Source organism: Gadus morhua, chromosome 12 (genome assembly GCF_902167405.1).
Source record: "Gadus morhua chromosome 12, gadMor3.0, whole genome shotgun sequence".
Lineage (NCBI taxonomy): Eukaryota > Metazoa > Chordata > Actinopteri > Gadiformes > Gadidae > Gadus > Gadus morhua.
In genome coordinates, this window is record NC_044059.1 from 1,055,344 (window position 1) to 1,082,803 (window position 27,460).

Consider the following 27,460-nt stretch of genomic DNA (forward strand, 5'->3'; position numbering starts at 1 on the left):
GTCCGATGCTTTTTGAAAACGTTTTCTTCATAAAACGTGCCAGACAGATTTTGTATACATTTTATTCCTTAGTAATTAGCTACATGGTTATGCCGTCTTTAAGAAACTTTCATTACCGGCACTAAAGAGAGAAAAAGGAGTGCATCCTCATTGTACCCAGCACTTCTAAAAATGCACTTCCGAATGCGTCTCTGTCCCCAGCACATTTCAAACCAAACTGACGCCAATGGCAGCCGTAGAGGCACACTTGCGCAGTTTTAACCCAACTGGTTTGAATGCCTCGCTAACCCGCCATGGAAGCAAATTTGCCGCCATCTCAATATTCTTATAGAGATCCATGAAGGCGCTTGACCAACAATCTGGGTCAAATGGCGAAAAGTTTGCTACTTCCGCGAGTCTTGAGTGTAACCACGTGGTGTTAAAGAGACGGCGCGTCTTCATGACGTCAGTTTCTTTTGTTACCAACCTCCGCTGGGCGGGGGGGCCAGCTAACGTGTTACATCCTCTGTCTGTCTGTCTGTCTGTCTCCATAAATATATTCCTTTAAAGATCCATCATTTCAAATGATAATGTTACAAATGTTACAAAGCCCCCCCCCCCCCACAGAATAGCTTTGTCTTTAATGCCCTACTCTGGCGTTGTTTTGAGTACTCGTCGTTAATGATTGTTCTTGGTTCTGGGTGCGAGGTAAGATCCTCCACTATCGGTCTCTGTGAAGATCGAGCCACAATAGAACATTAATGAGAGTTCCAATCATTATTATCTTTCACTTCCCCCATTCTTCTGAACTTTCCTGAGGCCGGCACGGTCTGTGTAGCTCCATTGCGGACGTTCAAAGTAAATACCACCTATCTGCTGATCCGCTAATACCATCCAAGACTGCATGCTTAAATTTTACATCCAATTCTGTTGATATTTTTGTTATTAAAGACGCAAATTATTAATCTACGAGTCCCTCCTAACCCTTTACACTCGTAAAAGTCCCCAACACCCCCCTCCAGGCCCAGTCTAACACCCCGTCCCCTCACTGGCCTTCCATCTCTCTCTCTTCTCCTCCTCCACTGTCTTAAAGAACCCCCCCTCTCCCCTCCCTCCGATCCCCCTTCGTGGATCTCCTCCTCGTCTCTTCCTCACGCCTGAACCTCCTCGTAAAAACCACCCCCCACCCCTCCCACGGTACCACTCTGTCTCTGTCTCTGTGTGTGTGGCTTTTTTTTGACAACGATAACTTCTATTTGTAGTTCCCCTTTTCATCCGAGGATCTCATAGGGCTATCTGTGTACATATAAATGTACACACAGCGCAGAAACAGAGTGTATTGAGAACACAAATTGCGGTTAAGTGGTAGCCTTATGCCATAAGGTACCACAGTTTTCAGCCGAACAGATAGAACTCAGAGAAGTTTCTGTAGTCGGCTGATACGCATGTAGTTTGCACCGCAGCCATATTTGTAGTTCTTGGTAGTGCCCCCTACTCGTTAACACGAGATTATTCCCAATTACATCTCAACATCTCCAAATGTACCACAAGTATATAACTATTATAAGTCCCAACTAGAAGACCCCCAGCTTTCCAAGTAGCCAATCTACTGTTTTCCCCTCATCCAGCTCAAGAGTCCCCTTAATTGTCTGCCCCCACCAGACGAGACCAAATTTGCCTTGCAACAATGGGTAATTGAATAGCCGTTCAAAACCCCTCTTGACTTTAACATTCATACTGAATCAGAGGGATCTAATACATTTATATACACCCCTATGCCACATCAACTTGATAGACAAAGACCTATTGATTTCCCTGCAGATCACACAGCCCTGCAACTTAAAGAGGAACACACCTAGGCTGTACCTTCAAACGCTCTCTACCACACACTGCCTTATTTACATTGCTTAAAGAAGGAGACTAAACCCCTTCCTATTGTCAGTTAAATTGAAGTCTTATCTCATTGTTCTTTCTCCCCCTTGCTCCCTCCCACCCCTAACACCTGGTAATATGTTGGAACCAGTTTGTAAATTTGGTATATGTGTTTGTATATTTGAGGGTCTGTGTGTCTGGGTGCTGAAATACAGGGAGCCAGTCCCTAGTTGATATCGGCAAAACACGCAAATATTTGTGTAGGTTGTAATCAATGTTTTTTGATTCACCAACATTAAGTTTAAACTATCTATAAATGTCTTGCATTTGTACTAAATTTGTTCTCTTTTCTCGTCAGGCCTTTGCAACACAACGATCAGTTGCCCACGATCATCATTTTACTTCTGTGCATAAAATATTAATTCTCTTTTCTCTTTAGGAGGTGGCAACACAAGCATTGTAGTTGCCAAACACTCATTTTACTTCTCTGCATTGACCTTAATTCTCTCTCTCTCCAGGAAATGGCAGTATAAGAACGAATGCCAAACACTGACAGTAATTATTTTTTTCAGGTTGCTAAGCCCTTCTGTCTATTCAACATGCGTTTTGTGTAGCAAGACAGGTAGAGAACCAGGCTGGTTCAAATAGACACGGGGTTCAACTGCTAGAATAATATGTCTAATTAATAAATGGTGCACATGGTTTTAAACGGTGCCCAAGGAGGGAGTTAGCTTAACTGCTGTAGACACAATTACAATACGTTTTTTGCGAATATTAAAGGTACATGGGTTAAATTCTGCTATAATCAGCTACTACATACGAATAAACTGAATAACACTGCGTGAGGTGTTCAAAGGTCAACTATTGCTTCCATTGGAGCGATTGCAATAGATATAATATCGTACCACCAATATGCATGCATTATCTTGTATTCAACAATTAGGAAAGCCGGATTCCAGAACCGAAAGAAGTCCTACAAAAGGACACCAACCCAGGGGTCTTACATCAAACCAGATCCCTGTACGACAGTTACACGGTGATCTTAAGATAGGAATAATTATCTAAACTCCACATCATGAACGGTTAGCCTTTAAAGTTGTCCATAGCATGCATACCGCTCGTCCACAGAAGTCTGGGGATTATCCAGGCCTGGGGATTCTTATTAGGAGAATTCTGGGATAACCTGCCTCGTAGGAGAGCGGAAGAGTCCCCCCCAATAGAGGATCCTGGGGACAAGCGGTAGAAATGCATAGTTCAACAGACCTGACGAGGTCCAAAATACCAAAATAAGAAAGAATCAAATATATATTTCATTACAAACTATGAAAATAACAATATTTTAATAAAAGTCTTCACGTAATCTATGGTTAATAATTGGCAATATTTACAATGAAATTACATAAGTAATAAAATGTAATCCATAATTCATCCTAATTTTGATTAACAATATACGTGTTACATTTTTTCATTACACGCCAAGACAAGATACTCGATAATTACAATATATCACAACCAGTTTAATGGTCAACCAAAACGCACAGCCGTACGTAGCCCCAACTGTTCCCAACTGACAACGTTCCGGTAATAACAGAAGTATGATGCCTAATATTGAAATGCAAATTTTTAATATTAAGATATTTTGATAATGTTAAAATTTAAGTTTTGTAGGTTTGTATTTTCCCATGTGGTCTTGTCACCCTGTTATTCTGCAGGGTCGTTCAAAATTCTTTGAGGTTAGTGGAAATCAGTTCTCACTCCGTTCCTTTGTTATCCTGTGTTGGTTTGGGCCCGTTATCCTTGATCCCCAGAGAAGCGCAGAGACGCAAGTGATAAGGAACGGCCAACCCCATATTTATGACATCTAAGGGAATGATGACTTAGATGACCATATGGTTAACAAAGGCTTTTGGTTTGTTGTGAGGCAGCTGTCCTCAGCAACACTTCTGAATGTGTAAGAACTCCTGGCCACTCAGCGGACCTCTCTGCGGACCCTTTAGAAAATGAAGGGCTCCGCAGGAATAAGTCCCATCTGAGGTCTCAAATTGTTGAATAATATGCTTATTTTTAGGTTTGTTGATGCATGTTATGATGCATCTTCGTTCGTGCTTTTCTTAAGAATGTGTATATAGAGATAAAAATAAAATGAAAATAAGGATAAGTAAAAATATACAATGAAAACAAATGGTGGATTCATATACCATGTGTGAATGTCCTCTTGTGTGTGTCAGAGCCACCAAAATAATGGAGGTTACTCGACTGTTAAATACACGAGGGGATATTGAAAGCATACCACATATAAAACTAAGATAATTAGAAAATGGTTCAATATAATTAACTTGCAATAACATTTGCTTCACCCAATAACTTCTGAATTTTTCTTTTAGGTTCAGTTTTTGTTTTGTTTTAGAATATCACCCTATATTTAATACCTAGATGTGCATAATTGTTGTGAGTTCGGATGACTCTTATTCTACCTAGTTTAGACAGTTTTAATTGACCTGGCTCAAGATTCCCCCATAAACTTGGTGTCAGACGTTGGATTGTGGTGCTCCTTGGGAGCCTCTGAGCCACGTGTTAATCGACTAATCGTTCCTGCAGTGTTCTGAGGTGGTGACGGTGGAGCTCAATGGGAGGCTCCGGGAGAATTCACAATCACGGGCTCCTTCGGGGAGAATTCAAGTGGGTCAGGATTAAAAGGTTGAATTAATGTATCGATTTGATGTTGACCAACAAAAAACTAGACAATTATAATAACTAGAACTGCAAGCAGTTATGCAGGGGTCCAAGACATGTGCATTTCGCCGGCACAACGCGAAGCCTGTGTTCAAAACGCTACCGTGAACCTGTGGATATAAAGGTTTTGACTCTGGGAGGTTCGGTGTGGGAGATATATCCCCAAACGCGTTTTCAGAACATTCCTTTGAGCAATTAGGAGATAAACAATTTCCTCGTTTATGGCGGCCCCTAATGGCGAAATTTTGTAGAAGATATACAATTTCCTTGTTTATTGCGCCCCCTAATTGCGAAATTTTCCGTAAATTTTATCGAACGAGATTAAGGGTAGCACCAACATGCGTGTTAATGGCGAAATTTTGTAGAAGATATACAATTTCCTCGTTTATTGCGCCCCCTAATTGCGAAATTTTCCGTAATTTTTATCGAACGACATTAAGGGTAGCACCAACATGCGTGTTAAATTTGGACTCGATCCGATGTGTAATTTTGGGTTTTTGGGGATTTTAGTATAGTAGTATTTTAGTATTTTCAAATATTCAAAACGCTACCGTTTCGTCATCGACGGTCGAGTCAAAATAGTTTTTAACGATTTATATTTGTGTGTGTCTGAAGATGTCGTGTGCAAAGTTTGGTGTCGATTGGTCAACAAATGTGGGGGGAGTAGGGAAAAAGCAGTTTTGCGGTTTTCGCAAATGGGCGTGGCCTATGCCAAAAGATGCAGCAGACTCCAGTGAATCTGTGTGTCTAACGTTTTGGACTGTGGAAGGTTCGGTGTGGGAGTTATAGCCCCAAAGGGTCTTACCTTGGTATAGCGCCACCTAGTGACCGGCAGGTCTGGATTTTGTCGTTTGAGTAGCGGTGCCGGACCTGGATCTAGTCATGCCATTAGCGTGTCTGCACCATTTACGGTTTGGGCTGTGGTACCACTTTTAGCCGGGAATAATAATAAAAAAAATTCTTACAAAAACAATAGGGTTCCAACCCGTTGGCTTGGACCCCTAAATACTGTTCATGTGATGGTATAGTTAGGTCTGGGACCTGCGTAGCTAAAAAAACTGTTTTGGAAATAGTAATGGACGTGTCCGGGACATGTATAGCTATAAATAAGTAAAGATAAAACTGCGTTTTACTTTACTTCACTTTGCTAAGGCATATGCACGTTTGATGTGGTATGCAAAAGGCAGAGAATAAGGCGTATACACGTTTGATGTGGTATGCAATGCACATAGGAGTGAATCAAGTGTGGACAACATCAAATGCGAATCATACGTAGAATAAAAATGAAGATTAGGTCATCCAATATACATAGATAACTGTTGGAACCAGATACGGTTACAAAGAAGTGATATTGAACATACAAATTTTAACAGTTATTTCCCTTTTTTTTCATCTTTTTGGGTTTATAGATAAGAAATGGATTAGCGATACATCTGCTCCCCAGGGACAATAAAGGCTCAATTTAGATTCAGAAGTAGTGGGTTCACCTTTCAAATGCCACTGCTACTGCTGTAACGCTTTGATACAACGTCAGCGTTTCATAGTCTGATTTTTCTTTTTTTAGTCTAATAAGTTACGGCACACAGGTATACTGACTCATGAAACATTTACGGGTTACTGCATTTAAGAACAGCGTGGTCTCAAGACGGCTGCATAGACCCACCACTATCGACCTTTGGTTTTGTATGTACTGGTCTTCATTTCTCTTCACAATAGATTGGTTTATGTACAAATGATTAAGAAAAGGAACTTCAACTTGGTTGCACTACACCGTTGTTAGGATTGGTTAATTTAATGCGCATGGCTGAAGCAATGCGCAAGGAGGGATGTAGTGTGAATATTAAATCAAGGTTGAAGGTTGAAATCAGCTCAGAATAAGGAACTCAAAACAAAAATTTAAAATCTGTACAAGCACTAAATAGAATTGGTTAGATGAAGGAATACAAATGAGGCATTATCAATTATAATACAAACATATTTGAAACGCATACAATTGCAAGATGAGTACCGTGTATCACTCTGACACAGCCAACTTTGCACGTAATGCTTACGGTTAGATTCATGCTTACACTTACATTTCTAGGGTCCCATAATGAACTTCCATTTGAACAATTAAAAATAGAATTATAGGAACTATGTTTTTGAACAACTAACTGCTGTACATGAGTTTGTATTTCTACAATAGAACAAAAGTTCCAGAGCCAGATGCAGACACACCCGGAGCCTATAAACTACGTCCACCGAGCAAGGGGTAACAGTCACATGAGGAAATCAAATAACGGCAGGATTTGAATCGGTTCTGTTTTGGTTGTCCACCATATAAAAAATATGTATATATATTAGAGCTGTCAAGCGATTAAAATATTTAATCGTGATTAATCGCATTAATGTCATAGTTAACTCTAATTAATCGCGATTAATCGCAAATTATTTTTCGATGCTAAATATCCCTTGATTTTTTTGTCCCATAATTCTTCTCATTTTAATTCTCTTATCAACATGGTGAAGTGCATCGGCTTGCCTTGTGCAAATGATTTTTTATTGATAACAACATTGGCATATACACTGATCAAAACAGGACTATACAAAAAAAGAGCCTATAGTGCAATTAAACGACTGCTTTGAACAAATGTCATTTGAACATAGCAGTCAGGCTACTGCTTCTTTGTTTTGAGCCAAAGAAAAAAAAAAAAATATATATATATATTTTTTTTTATAAAATAATTGCGTTAATCGCACGATAAAAAAAATTAACGCCGTTAAATTTGGTTTGCGTTAACGCCGTTAATAACGCGTTTAACTGACAGCTCTAATATATATATTGTTTGGATAAATTACATGTATCATAATCAGCAACAGTTCGTTCAGTTTACCAGATAAAGTTAAAAGGAATATATATAGATATGGATATGTTATAGACAGAGCAAGGAGGGGTGTGCGGGATGATGGGGACAACATGTTGTACTTTTATCCCCAATAACACAGCACCAGATGGGTCCGTGGCCAGGGCGTTGGCCGGACTGCAATCCCTCAAGTTGGAGTTGGTCAAGAACTCCGGTATTAGTGACCCAATAGCTGGATGGATGGAGAACCTGTTTGATAGGTGGAAAGGCATGATCCAGTCAGTACTCATCTCGGGAATAATGGCAGTAGCCGTGTTAATTGTTGTCGGCTGCTGTTATATTCCCTGCGCACGAGGGCTACTGAATCGGCTGATCACCACAGCAGTGGGCGCTACAGAAGTGCCAGGTGGCATTCATGCTTACGTAGGAATCAGATATAATCCGTTGAACTTGGATGAGATACCACCTGAGGAACCCGAACCTATCCAGTTACAATATATAGAATAAACGCCACCATTTATAGCACCTGTGACTAAAATAATCAATATCCTGGATTTACTTGAATAATTAGTTATCGAACCACCAAGACGAGTTGTGTTTGTTATCATATAGTATTGTTTGGTTGCGAGTGCAACCCGTTATTTCTGTATCGCTGCATTGATAATGGTACTGTTGATCTTCTTTGAGACGGTTGTTTACAGGCCACCTGTTGCTGACACGACGACGATGGAGAACCTGTTTGGAGGCTCCCATGATGTAAAAGTAACCTCTTTGTGAGCTGAGCCCTTGACAAGGAGGGACGAGTCTTGGGTTCATGAATTACAGGCCCGACGGCGACAGAAGAAAACACACCAATACACGAAGATCACCTGAACCACCCAAATCCATGCTAGCCTATCAATCATTTTGAATTTTTAAAATTGTATTATGACTACCAATTTTTACTTTACTTTTGCACATGTTGAAAATTGTATGACCTTGTAGCACATAACCGAAGGGTATTAGCTTAGTATTTCTATGGATACTTTTGTTTGTGTGTTGTTTGACCATATGATTGTATGATAACAAGATATATGTTCATTGTTGTATTGTTAAATAATGACCTGTATTTCCTATGAGATCCACAATGTGAATACCGTTTCAGTATTGTGGGACGCGTAGTGGTTTTTCTCTATTCGATAGTTATTCCCACACGGTTGATGGTGTTGATGATTTATCCTACATTGACAATGTTTTCGGTGTGGTAAATGGTGTTTATGATTTAAAATATTATTGTATGGTCATCTGAGATGACCAAGGAGGGATTGTTACGTATTTAAAGAACCTAATCTACCCACACATAGACCCTATGAAGCAAGACCAAACATATAAGCCGTAAATACTATACATAGCCACAAGGGGAGCAGGACCTTACTAAAAGCTGCAATAACAGCTCCATCCACAGAGGGCAGCACCAGACAGGTAAGGAGGCCGAGGGTAATACGTCACCCCGGCTCCTCCCACTACTTCCGGGCTTGCGGATCCATACCATAACAGATGGTTGGAGCCAGAGCAAGCCAGAATTCTTCTGGCAGCTATTTGGACAGGGTTAAGGTCTATTGATCAGCTAGGAGAACGCTTGCACGTGCTTAGACACATCTTCAATCTCTCTTTGCTTCAGAGTATCAGTTTACCATACCGAAAATACGAGATACCAAATAAACTCTCTTAAAAGCTATTCCTTTGGATTTGACCACTTTCCTTGAAGAACTACGTAATACTGTGTCTCAGGGATGCCGGAGGAAGGAATGGGAGGGCAAAATTGTTGATACGGATCAATGTGTGTAAGGATTGGGCATACCTGAGCGCACAAGGTATCCCAAGCTTGATTTTTTTTGGTTAATATTTAGTTATGTAACGTATGATTCCACCATGTTACATTGTTGTCTTTCAGGTTACGGGGTGAACCCCGTTCTTATGGAGATGGGGTGTGACAGCCCTCTGGCACCTCCTGATTGAGTGATCGTGAAATGGCTGTAATGGCCAACACCCATGCGGGCTGAGCTCCTCAGCTATATAAACTGTAGGAGTCAGTCACTTGCTCTCTCTCTCTCCTTTGGCGTATGGTTTGTTTAGGGTTTTTGGTTAACTTTGCTTTGCACATACATCGCATTCGCCACTCATCCACACACAGCACTGATTGATTAACATGCATCACTTTAACTTACTTTACGTTAAGTTGGTTAAATAAACTATGATTGTTAAACTTAAAGCCATGTGTGGCCTCCTCCTTGTTATTCTCTTGAGCTCGGCTGTGACACTATCCAGGCCCAGCTTTGCCAGATGGAAGCGCTTCACTTGAAGGCCAGCATTAGTGAGTCATTAGCACCAATGTAAAACTGAGTGTCTCTCAATTAAATATTGTCATTTATTTATCAGCGCTGATATAATTGTGTAGTTTTTGTCCGTCTGATACAAACCAAATATGAAATTGCTCTTAAATGAATCCATAAAATTTAATGATGGGCTATAATATATTGCTAAATACAATTGTGTGTTGTGTCCAAAACACATCGCCATATTAGCAGATTGTTTTGTTCTCAACTGCTTGATTTGTTATTATTCCTTCGTACTTTACTCCTTTGGTTACTAATCATTCTAAATTTATCACATTAAAAGGTTAATGTCTTGCCACTATTATTATATCCTACCTTATCGCCTATTACACAATGTAAGCCTTGCCTTGTGTAACCCCTCAAACTGTTCTATCTGGGTAATATTATCTACTAAACTTGGTTGCCTAAAAATTGCACAAACACAAATGGTTGCCGCATTGAAAAACTGTATCCAATAGTATTTCGCAGATGACATTTATGATTGGGAAATGATGCATATATGGTGTTTTTCAGCACAAATCCAGCTTTGCTGAGATTAATCGTTTTTTGGCTCCAATAAGAGCACTTCCTATGGTTGAAGAACTGCTGAATTTGGGGGAAGTAGGGAATCTATCTATTTAGAAGTACTTAAACCTAAAGCACTAACATGGAAGCCTTTTCCGGTTACACAACTTGTGTTTGAGTGCTGACACTGCATTATCACTCACGCAGTCCTCCTCCTGAATGAGCAGAACCAGCTTCTGCAGGACCTCGTCCAGAACCCTGGAGGGAGAGAGGGGGGCGAGATGCTTCAGCTAAGATGACTCCACAGGAGTTTTTTCTGTTTAAATTGTTATTTATTTATTTAAAAAGGGACAATGCATATCAATTGACATTTTTAGTTTACAGTGAAAATGTAAATTTGCCAGGGTAAGCAAAAAAGAGAGAAAAGAGGCATTAAAAATAAATAAGTGCAGTACTTAGGATCAGCTTTTGTTGATTGCAGTTTTGGCTGTTTTTAATCCATCTCTTCGGTTTTGTTTTAAATGATAGAAAGCGGCGCTTTCTCTTAGTTCAGTAGGAATGCAGTTCCAGTTATTTGAGGCCCGTATGAGAAGATTGTTTGGCCAAACTTACTACATCTATACTGTATAATACAGTCTCCCCTGGTGGCTGCCCTAGTTGCCCTGCCACTGCTGTTTTTCTCGATGTTGGATTGCATTGCCCAAGGATTCGATTAAACAAACTGGTTTCACAAATGCCCCCATGTTCAGTCAAGTTCAGTGAAAGCGTGTTGATAATCAAGTCGATTTTCTTAATAGATGATTTTTGTATCTCTGAATTTATTTAATTTGAAATTGAGACTTTAATGGGCCAATGCAGCCATCATTCAGATTCATTTTAATAATACTGCTGCTAATATAACAAAAGCCAATTGACCATCTATGTTTATAAATCTAGTAATTCTGCCAGACACACCAACAACCCTTACCAAAAATACATTATGAAAAAAGGTGGTCCTAACACAAATAGTTCCTAAGGACAGAACTACCTGCTCTTGATGTTGAAATTTTTGCCCAGATGAAGGTGCTTGAGGGAAGGATGTCTGGAGAGGGCTGGCAGGACCGACAACAGGTCTCCGTCTAGACCTACACCCCCCCCACACACACACACACACACACACACACACACACACACACACACACACACACACACACACACACACACACACACACACACACACACACACACACACACACACGGTGTCTGGAATAATTGTAGGTCAGAGAGGGCTGGTGTGGAGGATCAGAGTGCCAGCCTACCATTATCAGAGATATCCAGGCTTGCGATTGAGGACACCCTGGGGAAAAGCTCCTGGATCACGGCAGCCCCTGCAGATCTCAGCTGAAGGGGGCAGGCAAGGAGGGAACAATGGTTGGTGGTTAAAGGGTCATCAAGCCAAACCAAACTTTGCCTAATCAAATGTCAGAAGATTTTGTGGAGTACTACATGCCATAATAATATTTTATAACCCCTGGAAATCCTTTGCGCTATTTTAATTTGTGATTACTATGAATTATTAAATATTTTAACATAAAATATAATGTTTAATAAAAAGGAAATAAAATATTGATTGTAAATGTAATAACAAGACAAAAGCAAGTAATTAAAACACGCACAAAGAAATCCCTGAGCATGACTCCAACGATTAGAAGAAAAACAATTCCAAATGCTTCCTGTCAAAGCCATCTCTGGGGTTGTCATTTGAAAATGTAATGATGTACAATTTTCAGGATTGACAGTTGCAACATGTTCTTTGTCATCTCAGCCTGCAAATGGGTTGACAGATTGGGACCAACTGACCTCACAGCCACTGAGGTCCAGGTGTAGTTCATTGATGTGGGGGTTGGTGACCAGTCCTGTCAGCAGAGACCTGGCAGACACAATGAGCCAGTCCACCAGTCAAGTAGAAGCACAGACAAAAACATGTACAAAACTGATAGTTTCTCTCTTCGTCCTAAACAATGAAGTGAATTGTGTTTAAGGAATAATACAGGCAACAAAACGTTGACTTTGAAAAGAATATGTCTATTGGCGATGTACAACGCACCCCAGGGCGTAATTTTACTGTTTTAGGTAGTATTTCACTTTGCCGGGGCTAACCCTGATTTCTGTAGATGCTACCAAGTCATAAGAAGAATTTGTGGCAGTAGTAACAATGGGGTTTAACAAGATAGTACGTCTTCAAATCCCTGTAGCATCAACCATTAGTATCAGCTAATAGTTGTTTTCCCATGTGATCAAACACTCAAGGGTTCTGTCGTCGAATCATTGCATATTACATACGTGCAATCTACCCAAATGTTCATCATTGGCTACAACTCAGTTTACCTATTTCTTTTTGTTTAAGTTTCGGTCACATTCCCTGAAAGGGAGGGGTACAGGATCAAAATCCAGCACTGAAAATGACAGTCGATGACAAACTGCAAATAAATATAATGTCTAATATTACACAGAAAAATAAACCCAGTAATGAAAAGGAAATCATGGTTGGACGTTGTATAATAATGTCTTCGTGTTGCAGCCTGTATTATTCCTTTAAGATTTAAAGAGCAACCACCATGGCTGTTGGTACAGGTTTTAGTTTTCAGTTTCACTTTGATGTTCAACCTGAAACAGGATGTGTGGGTTTGTGTATGCGTGTGGTTAGGTTTGTGCCTGTATGTATCAGGAGCCTCGTTAAAGAAAAAATCCTAACTTCTCATCCTAACTTAAGTTAGGGACTCAAAGATAGGAAAAATCCTTATTTCCTATTACAGAAGCAGTCCCTTACCTGTTGGCCGTTTCCTATCTTATTTTTGGCATCCTATCTTATCTTAGCTTAGGTGATCCTAACTGTTCTTTCAATCAGATTTTTTCGATCAGCAATCGTCAGGTTATGTCTGTTTCTGCCCTCAGAGTGTGCGGGAGATTGATATAATTTTACTTTTAACGTTAACAGAGACTGTTGAGGATCTTTGTTAATGACGGCAAGCTAGTAGCACTAGTACTACGGTCATGGTGGGTATTGGTACAGAGAACAAGAAGAGGTAGTAATAAAGTAGTAAAGCAATTCTTCCACCAAAATCAAAATTAAAGGTCTTTGCAGGCGATGAAATAAAATTTAAATACAAAGGTACAGGGCCGTCGGACTGCGGGGACAAAGGGGACAGTTGTGGGGGGGCCCAAGGCAGAGGGGGGGGCCCATGACAAAAAAAAAAAAATTTTTTTTTTTACCTTTTGGCCAGTCCCCCCCCCGTCAACAATCGCTCCCCCCCCCCCGTCAACAACCTGGCGCAGGGGGGGCCATCAGTACCTGTAGTATAGGGGCCCAGGATTTGGTGCTACGGCCCTGCAAAGGTAACAAATCATTATGCGGTCTCGGTAGCCTTTTAGCCATCACATTTCTGTTGTGATGTTCCTCGTCTTCATTGTCATACAGACCTACTAGCAGTGCTGCTACCATGTTCTTCTGTTATTGACAATTATTTTGAATTTAGGACAGGGTGTATGGCCACCTAACTTAGGGATCCTAACTTAAGAAATACCTAACTTGTAATGGCTAAATTCCTATCTTAAGATAAGATAGGATTTCTTCCTAAGTTAAGTTAGGAAACCTCCTTCTGTAATTTAAAAACCCCTAAATGCCATCCCATCTCAAGATAGGATAGGGTTTCAGAGTTAGGAAGTTTCTGTAATGAGGCCCCAGGTGTATAACCTTGGCAATGTGTATGTGCATGTTTACTTTTAAAATACATTATTGTACGAATACATTATTTTTCTTACTAGTTAACACCTGTCTCAGCTAACAAGTGTTGGCTTTGTGGAGTTGTCCTCTTGCTTTGCACTAAGCTGCTCTTTTGAAACTAAATGTAATGTATTTTATAACATCTTACAAAGAAATCCAAAAAATATCAGAAAGAAAGAACCACAAAGAGAAAGAAAAAAATAGAATACAGAAATAACAAGAAAGCAAGCAGGAGACATAGAAACAGCACGAAGCATTTTGACCGTGGAAACCACCTGAGCACGTCGGGAGGCAGTTTCATGGAGGCGAGGCTGACGTGGGTGAGGCTGAAGGCGGAGTTTATGAACTGGTGGAATAGAGGCAGAGTGTCCTTCACCTTTCTGGGTGAGAAGGTTGAGAGGAGAGATCCAGAGGAAGAGACATCGTGAGTAGACATGATTCCTATGCCCATCCATTTACTGGCCATGGCAAAGTTTACGATCGTCTGCATGTACTATAAACTCAAAACACAGCGGTACAACGTCACCGGAGCTACGGATTGCTGTGTATTCATGACACTTATTCCTGCAGACAACTCCTTGAGTTATCGTTTTAAAACAGCTTTAGACACCCAAACACACACACATACACAAATACACGCACACATAAAAACACAAAGTGTGGATATACATAAGGTTTCCGTCGTACCAACATCTCTATTCTGGTTTCTGATTTGTATGGGAGATGAAGATTATTGCAGATTAAACCAGAGGCTTAAGACAAGGATAGCGAGCACGAGAGAGAAAAGTATAGCATAAAGCTTACAGTTTCAACTATTATAGGAAATCATTTACACAAAGTTATGCTCTGTTTAAGTCACCCCAAAAGCAAGATGCCATCTGAAAGATGTGACTAACCTGTGAGAAAAGGAGTTTTTGGAAAGATTGAGATAAGAGAGATCGGCACAACAGCCCCGCAGAAGAGCACCAAAGAGCTGTGCGAGAAAAGGAAAGGGGGACAAAGTACTCCACACAGTTGGAGAGAGAGTATGGCACTTGTTTGTTGACGGTTTTCTTTCATGCAATTATACACTCAATTATTTTGTCTTTCGCTACTCACAGAGTCTACAGTGCAATCTGTGCCGGAAAGATCCAGGTGAACGAGGCAGTTTGGCTGCGACAAGAATAGGTACAACTTCTACAAAAAGACAGAGAATATAAATAAATCGTCCGTCATTTCTTAGCGCGCGTGCGCGTGCGTGCGTGTGTGTCACACACTAACCGACACGTCTTCGCCGGACAGCAGTCCTGGGTTCTTGCTCAGGTCCAGATGCAAGAGAGAGTTGGAATATTCATCACTGGAGCAAATAGCTTGAGAAAGAGACACCACTCCTGGGAGGAAGAGATGGATGGTGATAGAGGATAGGTGAGAGGAGACAGAAAGACAGACAAAAGAACAGAATAAATGTTTCGGCCATGCATAATAATTCCCACCTCCCTCCGAGCTGGTAGCTATAGTGATGTGCGTGTGCAGCAGCCATTATGTGAACATTTCAGAGTTTGAGGTAACACTGCTCATTTCTCAATGGCCAACACAGAATGAGGAGAGACAGCAACTGTTGGCAGGCAGTCGACTTCCAGTCCAGGGTTACCATACAATTACTGAGCTGTTGAAGCCATAACAAACTGGGGGGTATACTAACCCAAATTAAATCATGAACCGTTTACAGACACAATTAATTGGAGGTTCTGTTCCCGAAAAGGAGATATTTAGGTTCCATTTTTTGACAAATATCGGTTGTTTTTTGGAAATAGTAACATAGTTACGCCATTAAATGCGTTTATGGAAACATTTTTAGCGAGTAATGTGCATTTTACTTTCATAATGTTCGCTCGGTGAATGTGAAGGATGTTTGGTTTGATAGTTATGACGAAGAGGGAACGCTCCGTTCACTTGCATGGACATGGACTCATCTAGCTGCGTTGGCGCGTTGAATCACCACACAATGATCAAGCGGCAGGTTAGGCGCGCAGAAGAACCCTCGCGCCAGTTTCAAACACAACAACAACAATTTCGTCTTCGATTCAATCCGTGTATGGTTCGTTCTTTGAATATTCCGATTTAAAACAAAATCAGAAAAAACAAAAAAGAACCATACACGGATTCACGTCCATTGTTTACTTTGGTGTTTTAAAAAATGCCGGTCTTCGTTGGTCTTCCTGTTTATGAAGGTACGGATAACTCCGCCCCCTGCCCCCGGCGTAAAAGCGGTTCTAGTTTTAGCCCAGCTCTAAAGTGGGGCCAGAGTTGAACCGGTTTTTAGGGGCCGGAGCCGGTTCTTTGGCGGTGTGAAACCAAAGCCCTGGCCCTAGCTCCGAACTGGCCCGGAACCGGCCCCGATTTTGCGGCGGTGTGAAAGGGGCATTAGTGACACCCTTATTTATTTATTTATTTTTTGTCCATGTGGAAGTGTAGGTGTCCAATGTCCAAGTCAATCACATCCCTTTGGCAGGTGTGTGGTGCACTGCCTGGGGATGTGCATGCTCTTACCTCTTCATGAGTGAGCAATGTGATGGGCATGGTGGCAGCGCTAGGCTTGCACCAACCAGCCAACAAGGGGTAAGGGTGGTGACTGGGGTTTGGGCAGGTGTGTGACAAGGGGATTGGGCGGTGTGTCGGCATCCCTGACGATCCCTTTACTATCAGGGTAGACTTTCAGAATCCGGCCCAGACGAAACTGACCTCTCAAAGCGTTTGGGTCAGCAATCCAGACGAGGTCGCCGACTTTGACGTTCCTCTCTGTCCGGTGCCACTTGTGTCGACCAAACAGATTTGGGCCAGCTAGTTCTCTCCACTATGCCCAGAACCGGTCCACTCCGATTTGAATAGCCCTTAGTCGACGCCAGGGATGGGTCTCTAGGTCAAGCCCGCTGGTGTCTCCTCCAAGCGATGCTCGACCCAGTATTAGGGAGTTGGGTGTTAGATACTCGACCGAGTCTTCCTGTTCTTGAGCTCTGGCCTCGATTGGACGCTCGTTTGTCAGGTTGGCTGCCTGATAGAACAGAGTCTGGAGTTCTCCCCATGTGAAAGACTCTGTAGCTCCTCCAAGGCTCGTGAGCGCCCTCTTCAAAAGCTTTACAGCAGCCTTTTCCATTTCTGTGGGGTGCATCTGCGGGGTGGAACTCCCACTTCCACTCGGTCCCGTTCTTGGCGGCTACATCTTCCATTGGTGCAGCCTGCAGGCAAGCCAGGTGTTTATGCAGCTCACGCAGAGACGCCTTGGCGCCAACAAAGTTGGTGCCTCTATCGGACCATTGTTTCTTTGGATGCCCCCTCAGAGCAACAAAGCGGGAGTACGCTTGGAGGAAGCTTTCTGCCGACTGGTCATCTGTGAGGTCCGCATGGACGGCTCTCGAGGCCATACAACAGTAAACAATGCCCCAGACCTTCTTGCTTGTCTTTCTTTTAACAGCGTCTTTTACTTGTAAGGGGCCAAAAAGATCGAGGGTTGTGTACTCGAATGGGCTTGCTCTTTTGGTTCGCTCTTGAGGGAGATCACTCATTATTTGCCTGCACATCTCGGCTCTTTGCTTTCTGCAGGTGACACAGTTGTTCAGCACCTTCTTAACTGTCCTTCGTCCCTGCATGATCCAGGCTTTCCTTCTTGTCCGTAGAAGGGTAGAGGCGACACCTTCGTGGTTTTCCTCATGTGATCCGTAGCCAGCAGGGTTGCTAGCCACGACTGGCATGGGATTAGCGGTACAGCCACTCTGTCCTCATCCCAACGTTGGATTCTCCCTCCGCAGAAAAAGAGTCCCGTCTTTTCCTCCTTCTGAACCACCAGGCGATCCAGAGTTGTGTCGCGGAACTTGACACCGTCTTGAGCTTCGAGAGCTACATCTTTGAAAGCTGTTGCTCTTTCTTCCACAGACAGGCATGGTCTTGCCTTCCACTTTGACTGAACTGGGGCCTGGCAGTTGCCACCCAGCCAGATTTCCACTGCTCGTCTTATCCAGGCGATGGTCCCGCACAACCGTGTCAGTGAACTGAACCTTCGGGGGTCCAGAAGGCGCACAAGCGCAACGCTGGTCGCGCCCGACCATTTCCTGGGCTGGGCTCTTGCTGTGACAAGGGCCGAGAACGCCATCCTCCGAAGTTCCCCGATCTCTTCAGTGACAGAGGGGTTGATGTCTCCGGCGGTTTTCACGGGCCAATCTGATTCAGGCAGCTTCAAAAATGTAGGGCCTTCCTGCCAGACTGATCCCTCGGCAAGCTCCTCAGGGGATGCTCCCCTTGTGATGGGGTCGGCGATATTGTCTTTTCCTTCGACCCACCTCCAGCATGCATGCGCCTGGTGAGAGGGTCGGGGGTGCCGTCTCTGATCTCATCCTCCCGTAGATCCAGCCCGGTTCTCATCTTTCCTCCCCTCTATGAAAAGTTCACAGACGTTAGCACGCCGAGTTTGTCAGATTCGGGTTTGTATCCCACTCCCAATGCCTTATTCTCTTCGTCCCGCATCCGGTTGGGGAGTATCAGGGTCTTTGGCTCCGTCGACCCGACGTTGTTCGGGTCAGTGGGTTTTTCACTCCTCCCACTTTGGCCTGTCAGGACCCAGGGCTTGAGGGAGAAACCCCCTGCTTTTAGGATCTCCTCCACTCCTTTGGTCATTTTAATCAGGGTTTGGAGGTCATTATGTGACGTCAATATGTCGTCCACGTAGCAGTCCTCTGTCAGGATCCGGCGTTCTGCAACCATGGATGCGAACTGGGGCAGGTTTGCCGTCTCTCTCATGGCAACCTGAGCGATGCAACCGGCAGCCTTGTCGCAGATGTTGACCCTGACGACGGCAAACACACCGATTTCATCATCGGGGTTATCCCTCCAGAGGAATCGATGGAGGTGTACCTCCTCGTCCTTCAGCCACACTGAATTATACATTTTTTTAACATCACCAAGAGCAGCGTACAATCTGCTCCTGAATCTCAGGAGGACGCCTCGGATTTGGTTGAGGACATCAGGGCCTTTGTGCAGAAGGTTGTTCAGGCTCATCCCTTTAAACTCCTGGCTACTGTTCCAGACTATTCTCACTGGCGTTGAGCTAGAATGAGGATTCGGGGCGACCAGATGGCTGATGTACCAGATCGGCCCCTTCCAGCCCTCAATGGTATCAAGAGGAGCAGCTTGATGGCTGCTCCTCTTGATACCATCTCGCGGATCTGCTCTCCATATGCCGCTTTCCATACAGGTTCCCTTGCCAGTCGAGCCTCGGTGTTCCGGAAGGTTGCTTCCACTGCTCGGCGGTTATCTGGCAGAATCGCTGGGTCGGCCTTCCATGGGTAGGCCGCATCCCAGTGTGGGGCGTCACTGTGCTTGTCTACTAGCACATAAGAGAGGCAGTCCTTTATTTTCTCTAACTCCCTTTCTTCTCCAAGGGTCATCTCTTTGCCTCCGGGGGACACTTGCTGCACTTGCAGCTCCCGCATTTCGGGTCACATGCTGCTCCAATACTGTCCCACTTGAACCACTCAAACACCTCTTTATTCGTGGCAGTGGTGCTGCTGAGTGTCACTTTTTCCATCCTCGTTGGGTCCTCGTCACTCAGGTCTATGATGTCCACCAGGACCTCCTTGTACACCCTTGAGGATGTTCTCATGGACCTTGCAAAGTGGGTTTCGAACTGGTGCAGCGTGAGGTCGACCATCTCGAAGAGATCAGGGTGAGTACCGCCAACAGTTTTGCCCAGTGGGCCGTCCCAGAGGACTAGATCTCCCTCCATCTTGAACGGCTGTGGAACTAGGCGACCTTCCCTGTGGCTGATCAAAAGATGTATGTTCTCAGGACGGACCAGTTCTTCTGCAGCGACGTCGGGAAAGATCTTTTGCAGTTGCTGCGGAGTGACAGGCTGACTTATCTCCGCGATACTCTCCAGGCCATAGCAGAGCAGTTTGTGTTCCGTTACCGTCCCCTTGGTGGTCTTCACTCTTAGACGCAGGGAGTATCTCTTGGTTGTGACAGTCTTTCTCAACCCTCCTACTCCATGGACGATTAACTTAATGCTCTCACCAATCAGTCCAAGGCGTTGGGCAGCGTTGTTTGTTACATATTTGGTGTCAGAGGCAAGGTCAATAAGAGCACCGATTAGCTGGCCTGAGTTAGTGGTTACGTCCAGCAACATCATTACCACCGGGTATTCTTTCAGTCCACCTCCAGCACTGCAGATCGTTGTTGAGACTTTGTTGGAAAATGCCTTCCTGAATTCTGCTCTCAGTTCAGGAGTGACTTTCGCCAGGAGCTCTGCTTGCTGGCTTGTCAGTCCGAGGCCTTTTCGTTCCACCCTCTTGGTACCTTGCTCCTCGCTACCAGTGTCTTTTTCTGGAGCGATGAACTTGGGGCAGAGCAGATAATGGTGAGACTCTTCTCTGCGGCAGTCTATTTTACTGCAGAGAAACTTTGGGTTGCAACGGCCATCCTTTAGGTTGAAGCACAGGCACCGATTGCATCCCCCATGGGTCTTTAGATGGGCCTTTCTCCTCTGGAGATCCATCTCCCTGAAGGCTTTGCAGGCAAACAGCCTGCAAGCGTGTGTCTCATCGGCACAGGCAGTGCATGAGCCCAAGCATGAGCCCGTTGACTGAGACCCTCTTTGGCCTGAGGTGGCTTTGGAGAACGCTTTCTTGGCTCCTCTTTCTTGCTTGTCTGCCGGGCCTCTCACTGAGGGGCTCCACTCTCCAGGGCTTGCCTCCAGCAGATCCAGCTCCTCCAGGATTGCCTCCTGTTTCTTCAGGAAGCGCAGCAAGCAGTCGAAGTGGTTAGGTGGAGCAAAACCATTCGCAGCCTCAAACTTGTGTGCAATCCATTTCTCCTTCAGAGAGCTTGGGAGCTTGCTTTCAAGGGACTGTGCTACCCAACGGTTTTTTATAACATCCTCTTCTCCCAGGATCATAAGGTTGCTAAGGGCCCGCTCCACAGTTTGGATCAGTTCAATTGCTTTCCTGGGGTTGTTTCCTTTTACGGGGAGTAGGGCCTGAACCTCCTCGGATATCCTCAGGACGATTTTCGCCTTGTTCCCGAAGCGGTTGTCGAGGCGCCTGAACATTTCATCCACCGACGCACAGCTGGACAGAACCAGGTCTTTTTTCACTCTGTCGCTGAGACTTGCTAGGAGATGGAACCTTGTAACCCCAGCCGTCCTCTGTGGGTTTCCCAGCTGTTCCAGCTCTTCCCACTCAGCCTTCCACCGGTAGTAGTCGGTCATGTCTCCTGAGAACGTGGGCAGGCGTGTTCTTTCAAGACTGATCTGTGGTCTGAAGCCGTACACCCCGGGATTCATGCCAGGGATGCTTTGTGGTGGTGCGTGTGGGAAGTTCGGAAACGCAGGCGCTGCCTCTTCTCCCCCGTCAAGCTCATCAGTCCGCTTCAACTTTTTCCAGCTCTGCACCCAGTCATGCAGTCTGTTTCCCAGGTTGTATAGCTGCTGCTTGTACACTGTTGTCTTGGCTTCAGAGACAATGGTTACCCATTCAAGCACCTTCCGCTCGAGCATGCTGATCCTCTCCTCCAGGCTCTCTCTCAGGACTTGACAGTCTTCCTCCGGCAACTCCTTCACGTCAGTGTACTCAACCTCGGCACATTTCTCCTCTGTACCGTCGACGTACAGTTTTATTTCGACATAGGCGAATTTGAACCATAATGTCTCCTTAGCGAGCCGCAGCGTGTCTGTGTATGTGTCAAGGCACTTCGCCGTTTTCTCCTCTGCATGAGCTGCTTCTTCTTCTGCCTTTTCCACTTCTCCCAGAGCATCAATATATTCGAGACCGGTATCGTGCACCTTTCCAAAGTCCACACCAAGTGTTCTGATCTCGTCAATGAGTGCTCTTTTTCCTAGGAGATCTACAGTGAGGGACAGCTTCTTCGCTCTTTTGCTGAAGAGGGCCTGTGCTGTTGAGCGCTTTCCTTTCAGGGCCGCTAATTCTGCCAAATCCATCTTCCTTTTCTCGCACTGACCAAGGCGCTGTTCCACAGAGGGGTCTATTCGGCCTATTCCTCTTCCTTTGGTGCTCCTTCACTGGTCAACGCTGATAGGGCGGTGACAGACTTGGCTCTTGGCTTGATGTGCTCAGGCCGTTGATTTATTACTGTTCCGTTTTCTCCCCACGGAAGGGGTAACCCGGTGTACAAAGGATATTACTCGGTATTCCACTTTTGTTTGCTTATTTTTCAACAAAGGGAAAGCAGGTAATAAATCTGGAAAATAAGGAATGCAATGTTTCACTTCTCATGTGCATTACACAAACATCACCTGCATTCATCAAAATACAAATATATAATAATAACAATAATTCATAACCATTAATGTACACGTTTCAAATGTCAATTATGTGCCATATTCAAATCCTACCGAACAGCCTTCTCAAAGGAGCATCTAGTCTTTCTCCGCAATAGGAAACTACAGCTCCCAGAATGCCCCGCGGCAAACCAGGAAGTACAGCACCCATGCCGGTCCCTGCGATTTCATTCAATCGATGTTCAGAAAACTAAATAAAACGAACATGGATGGACACGGATGGGACAGCGACGTTTACAAGTCCAAATGGCTTTATGTACTTGAAATATATATATCGTTTGAACTTTGGCTATTAGCAAAGTGCTAGGATCTACCGGAGCATAGCGCTATTGCGATATCATTAGACAACATAGCAGGCAACATCATTTGACAACATGAAAGCAGACAAGAAAACAAGAACTTAAGGGAGCTTACCAAGTGGCTGCACACCGGGTCAAAGTTATGTACCAATAATACAACTCTTGCGCCACCTTTTTATTGGGCAAACACCGGTCACATGGACCCACAGCACACTGTTCTCTTAAAGAAGCACTACACCATTGGGCTGCCGAGCCTCAGACGTTTATCAATAACTTAACTAAGTAAATAAGAAATAACAAAACTACACAAATGGCAGACCTCCACAGAAAACACAACAGGTATCAATGATGATGGTGCTGAGGATCATCCCATTGATCTATGGAACTCCGCCAAAACTTCCAGAGTTCTTCATTTATTTAACAAGGACTCCACAGAAACACATAGAGGTAGCTGTAGACTGGGATGGTGTGTGTGTATACGTGTGTGTGTGTGTGTGTGTGTGTGTGTGTGTGTGTCTGTGTGTGTGTGTGTGTGTGTGTGTGTGTGTGTGTGTGTGTGTGTGTGTGTGTGTGTGTGTGTGTGTGTGTGTGTGTGTGTGAGTGTGTGTGCGTGTAAGAAATTTGCTTTTGTTAGAGGAGAATATATTTTGATTTACTTGCAGAAGGATCCGGCAAGAGCGAAGGAAGCAAGAAAGTAAAACAGTTATAAATCTGGTTGGCAGGAGTTTTTTGGACATGGTAAGGCTGTGCCCATATGTGCAAATAAATGGCTGCCCATTCAAGGCCAGACTGATATTCATTGCAAAACACAAACTTCAATATCTGGTCTCAAAGGGCTAGAGAAGGGAAATATGGACCTTGTCTAACCTTTGGAGGAGAGAGAGGTCTTGGAAAGGTTTAGCAGACGGAGTCCCTTGCTGAGGCGACACACCTGCTGGATGAGGTTGGACACACCTAGAGCACACATGAAAGAAGATCAACACAATTTAGTCCAAAGCCAAGGAGCAAATATGCTTCCTGGGTTGACGGTTTGAAATGAAAGTACTGCCAAAGCCAAAGCCAATGCTCAAATTTTTAACAAACACAGATACAAACTTAGGCCTTAGGATACTATTAGGCCCCTGGGCCTCAGATAGGATTCAGGGTCAAGGTCTTATACCTCTTGGGAAATTGGGAAGGACGGATGGATGAAAGAGTGGCTGCAACATATATTTTTAGGTGGTCGTGAACAGAAACATTAACTGGATATTCCAGTTGAACAATTTAAACAAGCATCGTTTATAACTGGGCAGATTGTTAGATTGTTTTCAGAATTTCCTACTTCCCACAGAATAATGAATAGAAGTGGAAGTGTGCCCATTTCTTTATCTACTAGATATGTTTTGTTAAGTTCCACTTCAGCTGAGACTTGTTCCTTATACCTTGATTGTCCAGAGAGTTATGGGCCAAGTTGAGGGAGTGGATGGCAGATGCTGGATTCTCTGAAAGAGCAACTGACATCTTCTGTGGAAAGTCCCTATGGTAACATAAAATTAAATGCAATATTCAGCCAGTGCAACGGTGCAAACAGCCTTAGACAGTTGAATATAATGTGGAAGTGGGAGTTCACTCACGATTTTAACCCAGCGTTCTCCAGTGTGATCTCCTCCAGGCTTGAAGACTTACTGAGCGTGTGCAAGACCTGCTCCGTGACCTCCGACCCCTGTGGCAAAATAAACACTCAGATTGAGTAGACAATAAATACAATCCCCCCTCCTGCAAAATCCAACAAACCTCAGATTAAAAGAATACATACTATCCGCAGGTCTTTGACATACAGTTTGGTAAACCAGTTGTTGTAGGCCATCGATGCAACAATGACTGCCAAATCCCTGTAAGAGTAAGGACGGATCATCACAAATGATGTGCAGATTCTGAGTCAAGCTATATCTGCTCTAATGTGTCATGATCCGGGAGAGGCTACACGTGGATACAGCTGAGATGGTTACGGTTAGGTATTGGTTTAAAAAGAGTGAAGTCCAGGAGCTGGTCAAATTCAGGTATAAGGTTAGCGATGGTTAAGTTCAGGTAATAGGTGAGAGATGGTTAAGTTTAGATATGAGGATTGAGATAGCAACATTCCGTTGTTAGGTGGTAGATGGTTGTGTTTAGGTATTCAGTTAGATATCAGTATATTAAGGCATTAGGTTAGGGATGGTTATGTTTGTGTGTTAGGTTAGAGGTGGCTCGGTTGATGTGCATGCAACAATGTCAGATGTGTCCGTTGAGTCTCTCCAGTGATGACCCATGTAGCTCGGCCACACCCCCTAACACTCACCTGCTCTCAAGGTGACTGAAGTCCAGCAGGTTAAACTCCCGGTTGTCCTGGGAGTGATAGATTGTGTCCACATCCTATTAACATAATAGTATCCACCATTTACACCATTGGCTTGCCAAAGGATATTTGGAGGAAACCCAGACCCTCATGCACACAGCAGTTACATTCATGTAACACACATAAAACAGTCAGACACCATTACAACCTTCAAGTCACAACTCAAAACTCACCTGTTCAAACTCGCCCACAACGTCTAACTGATCACTGTTTTGATTGTTTGTTTGTTTTGTTTTGTCTTGTTTTTGTTTTATTTATTTTTTATGTTTATTTATTATTATTATTTATTTATTTTTTCCCCAATGTCGTGTTTTTTTAAACGATTTATGATGACTATATGCTCTGTAAGGTGACCTTGGGTGTCTTGAAAGGCGCCTCTAAATTAAATGTATTATTATTATTATTATTATGTAACTCACGCCCCCAGTTGGGAGACTGAAGGACGGGCTTAGCTTCTTACCCACTGCACCTCCTCCTTGCAGCCAATACCGTTGTAGTCGCATAGAGCAGCGTAAGTCTCCGAAAAACCTCCTGCAACGACACAAAAACAAAAAACAAGAAGTTGGAGAGATGTATGAGCAGATGCTTCCGTTGGTGAGGGATGGGGAAGAAATTAAAAACGTGCAAAAAAGCAGTCGACAGTTATCTTTTATGTTTGTGTGAAAGGGGAATTTACCAGGAACATCTGGGAAATGGAGTATTCTAGCACATACTGCCTCTCTGCAACCTGCCAAGACATAGTTTGCAGTTGCACTTCCGAATGTAAGTGTGATCGTACTGCGTGTGTGTGTGTGTTTGTCTGTGTGTGTGTGTGCAACTGTGTACATGCACAAGTGTGTGTGTGCGCGTCCAAGTGCATGTGAGTGGTTTGAATGCTCAGGTGAATAGTAACTCAAGACTAATGCAGAGCAGTCTCAGCAGTGTGCTCCTCTTACCGCACGCCCTCTGGGTTTCCAGCGACGTCTCCGAGCTGGGGGAGTACTTCCTGCTGCCTTCTGAAAGGTCACTGTCTGAGTGACAGATGGAGGGGCTAAAAGAAAAAAGGCAGACGTGAAATACCAAACAAAATCATCATTATTATAACATGAACTAACTAATCAACATAAGGGAGGACAGCCTAAGCACCCACGCAAACACAGAGTTGTTGAATATTCGTGACAGGGCGAAGTTAACATGGCTGACGACATGGTTGAGCTGCTCACGGGACTGAAACCACAGGGAGTAGGTGAACTTGTCCGTGTCAACGATCACCTGGATTGCATTAGAGACATGTGGTACAAGGGAAAACAATGAGTAACTGATATTTACAATTCAAATTTACAAACTTCCGTTTGGTCTGATGAGACGGACTGACTTTTCAAACTTGAAGAGCTGCATTATAAAACGATTACCTGAGGCTAATAAACAAATCAACTAACAACAATACACAGAGCTCCATGGAGTCTTGAAGTTAAAAAAAAATTGGGGAGGGGAGGCAGGTTGGCACATGAGTGGTCACTCATGTGCCATTAAAGGGAAAATTGATTTCCCCCAACACAGCAGGGGTAGCCAGTAATGAGCTTCTTATTTGTTGCCGTTGTTGTTGCTTCATCAAGTCGCAAGTAGCGAGCTTACTTATTGCTTCCATGGCTTGATTGTGTTCTTGTGTTGGAACCAGAGCTGCTTGTGTACCTTTGCATTGATTAGCCTGATTATGGAATAGCAGGCTCCCATACCAACTCAATAATGAGTTTCTACATAAAATGTAAGAGTTGATAGACAAATGAAACGTAATAATTAATAACAGCATTATTGTTTACAGTGGTTTGACTCCCATATAAAATGAGTATGGTTACTATAAATGTTATTAAACTTTTTTACTTAGTTAACAGTATTCTCAAATGAATTGCAATGCAATTTCAGTAAAGTAGAATGTCGGACATGGAAGTTATGGTTAAAGGCTGACCCACTCATTTAAATAGCGACTCAGTTAGCATACATAAGCATCAGCCAGCATCAGCTAACCTCCCATACTGCCTTAGGTTTCATGTACTGTACTCATTGACACTTCAGCTAGCCAGAGGTGTCAAGGCTGCAACCTGTATATTCTCTAATCATCCCTTCATTATTGCATGCATTTTATCCCCATAACAGGACTGCAATAATCTGGTTATTATTTAATTACCTTAAATAATTCAATACCTGTAATTGGAATGCAGTGCATGCATACAAAAATGACAAAAATAATTATTTAGAAAATAAATAAATACACCTGATGTTCCGCATGGGAGGTCAGAGAGCGAATTTCTAAGAAGTTGAACGTTGCCTCTATCTGTAGGTGGAAGATGCATTTTCAAACACATTTTATTAGGCATGTGAAGAGGGTTACAACGGTAAACATCATCCCTAAAGTAGC

General features: G+C 43.5%; 1 protein-coding gene and 1 long non-coding RNA gene across 8 annotated transcripts in view; one reads left to right on the top strand and one right to left on the bottom strand.

Annotated features, from left to right (window-relative positions):
* The window catches only part of LOC115555689 (capping protein, Arp2/3 and myosin-I linker protein 3), a 130,530-nt gene that overhangs the window by 95,409 nt on the left and 7,661 nt on the right, over positions 1-27,460 (bottom strand). For 3 of the 7 annotated variants that reach the window (XM_030372687.1, XM_030372689.1, XM_030372685.1), the window contains exons 4-20: positions 27,317-27,376; positions 26,195-26,316; positions 26,001-26,095; positions 25,526-25,596; positions 25,009-25,082; positions 24,487-24,562; positions 24,305-24,393; positions 24,113-24,207; positions 23,559-23,645; positions 15,330-15,439; positions 15,168-15,245; positions 14,966-15,042; positions 14,345-14,449; positions 12,146-12,215; positions 11,605-11,686; positions 11,334-11,430; positions 10,510-10,564 (exon numbers count right to left, since the gene is read on the bottom strand). In XM_030372687.1, the coding sequence (XP_030228547.1) occupies positions 10,510-10,564; positions 11,334-11,430; positions 11,605-11,686; positions 12,146-12,215; positions 14,345-14,449; positions 14,966-15,042; positions 15,168-15,245; positions 15,330-15,439; positions 23,559-23,645; positions 24,113-24,207; positions 24,305-24,393; positions 24,487-24,562; positions 25,009-25,082; positions 25,526-25,596; positions 26,001-26,095; positions 26,195-26,316; positions 27,317-27,376 (1,443 nt within the window). Of the gene's footprint in view, positions 1-10,509; positions 10,565-11,333; positions 11,431-11,604; positions 11,687-12,145; positions 12,216-14,344; positions 14,450-14,965; positions 15,043-15,167; positions 15,246-15,329; positions 15,440-23,558; positions 23,646-24,112; positions 24,208-24,304; positions 24,394-24,486; positions 24,563-25,008; positions 25,083-25,525; positions 25,597-25,741; positions 25,968-26,000; positions 26,096-26,194; positions 26,317-27,316; positions 27,377-27,460 lie in introns of those variants that run through there. The other 4 variants (XM_030372686.1, XM_030372688.1, XM_030372691.1 and 1 more) reach the window with 4 other exon arrangements.
* Positions 8,767-9,678, top strand: LOC115555691 (uncharacterized). Its single transcript, XR_003978901.1, has 2 exons — positions 8,767-9,280; positions 9,361-9,678. It is a non-coding gene; the product is annotated as an uncharacterized LOC115555691 (long non-coding RNA).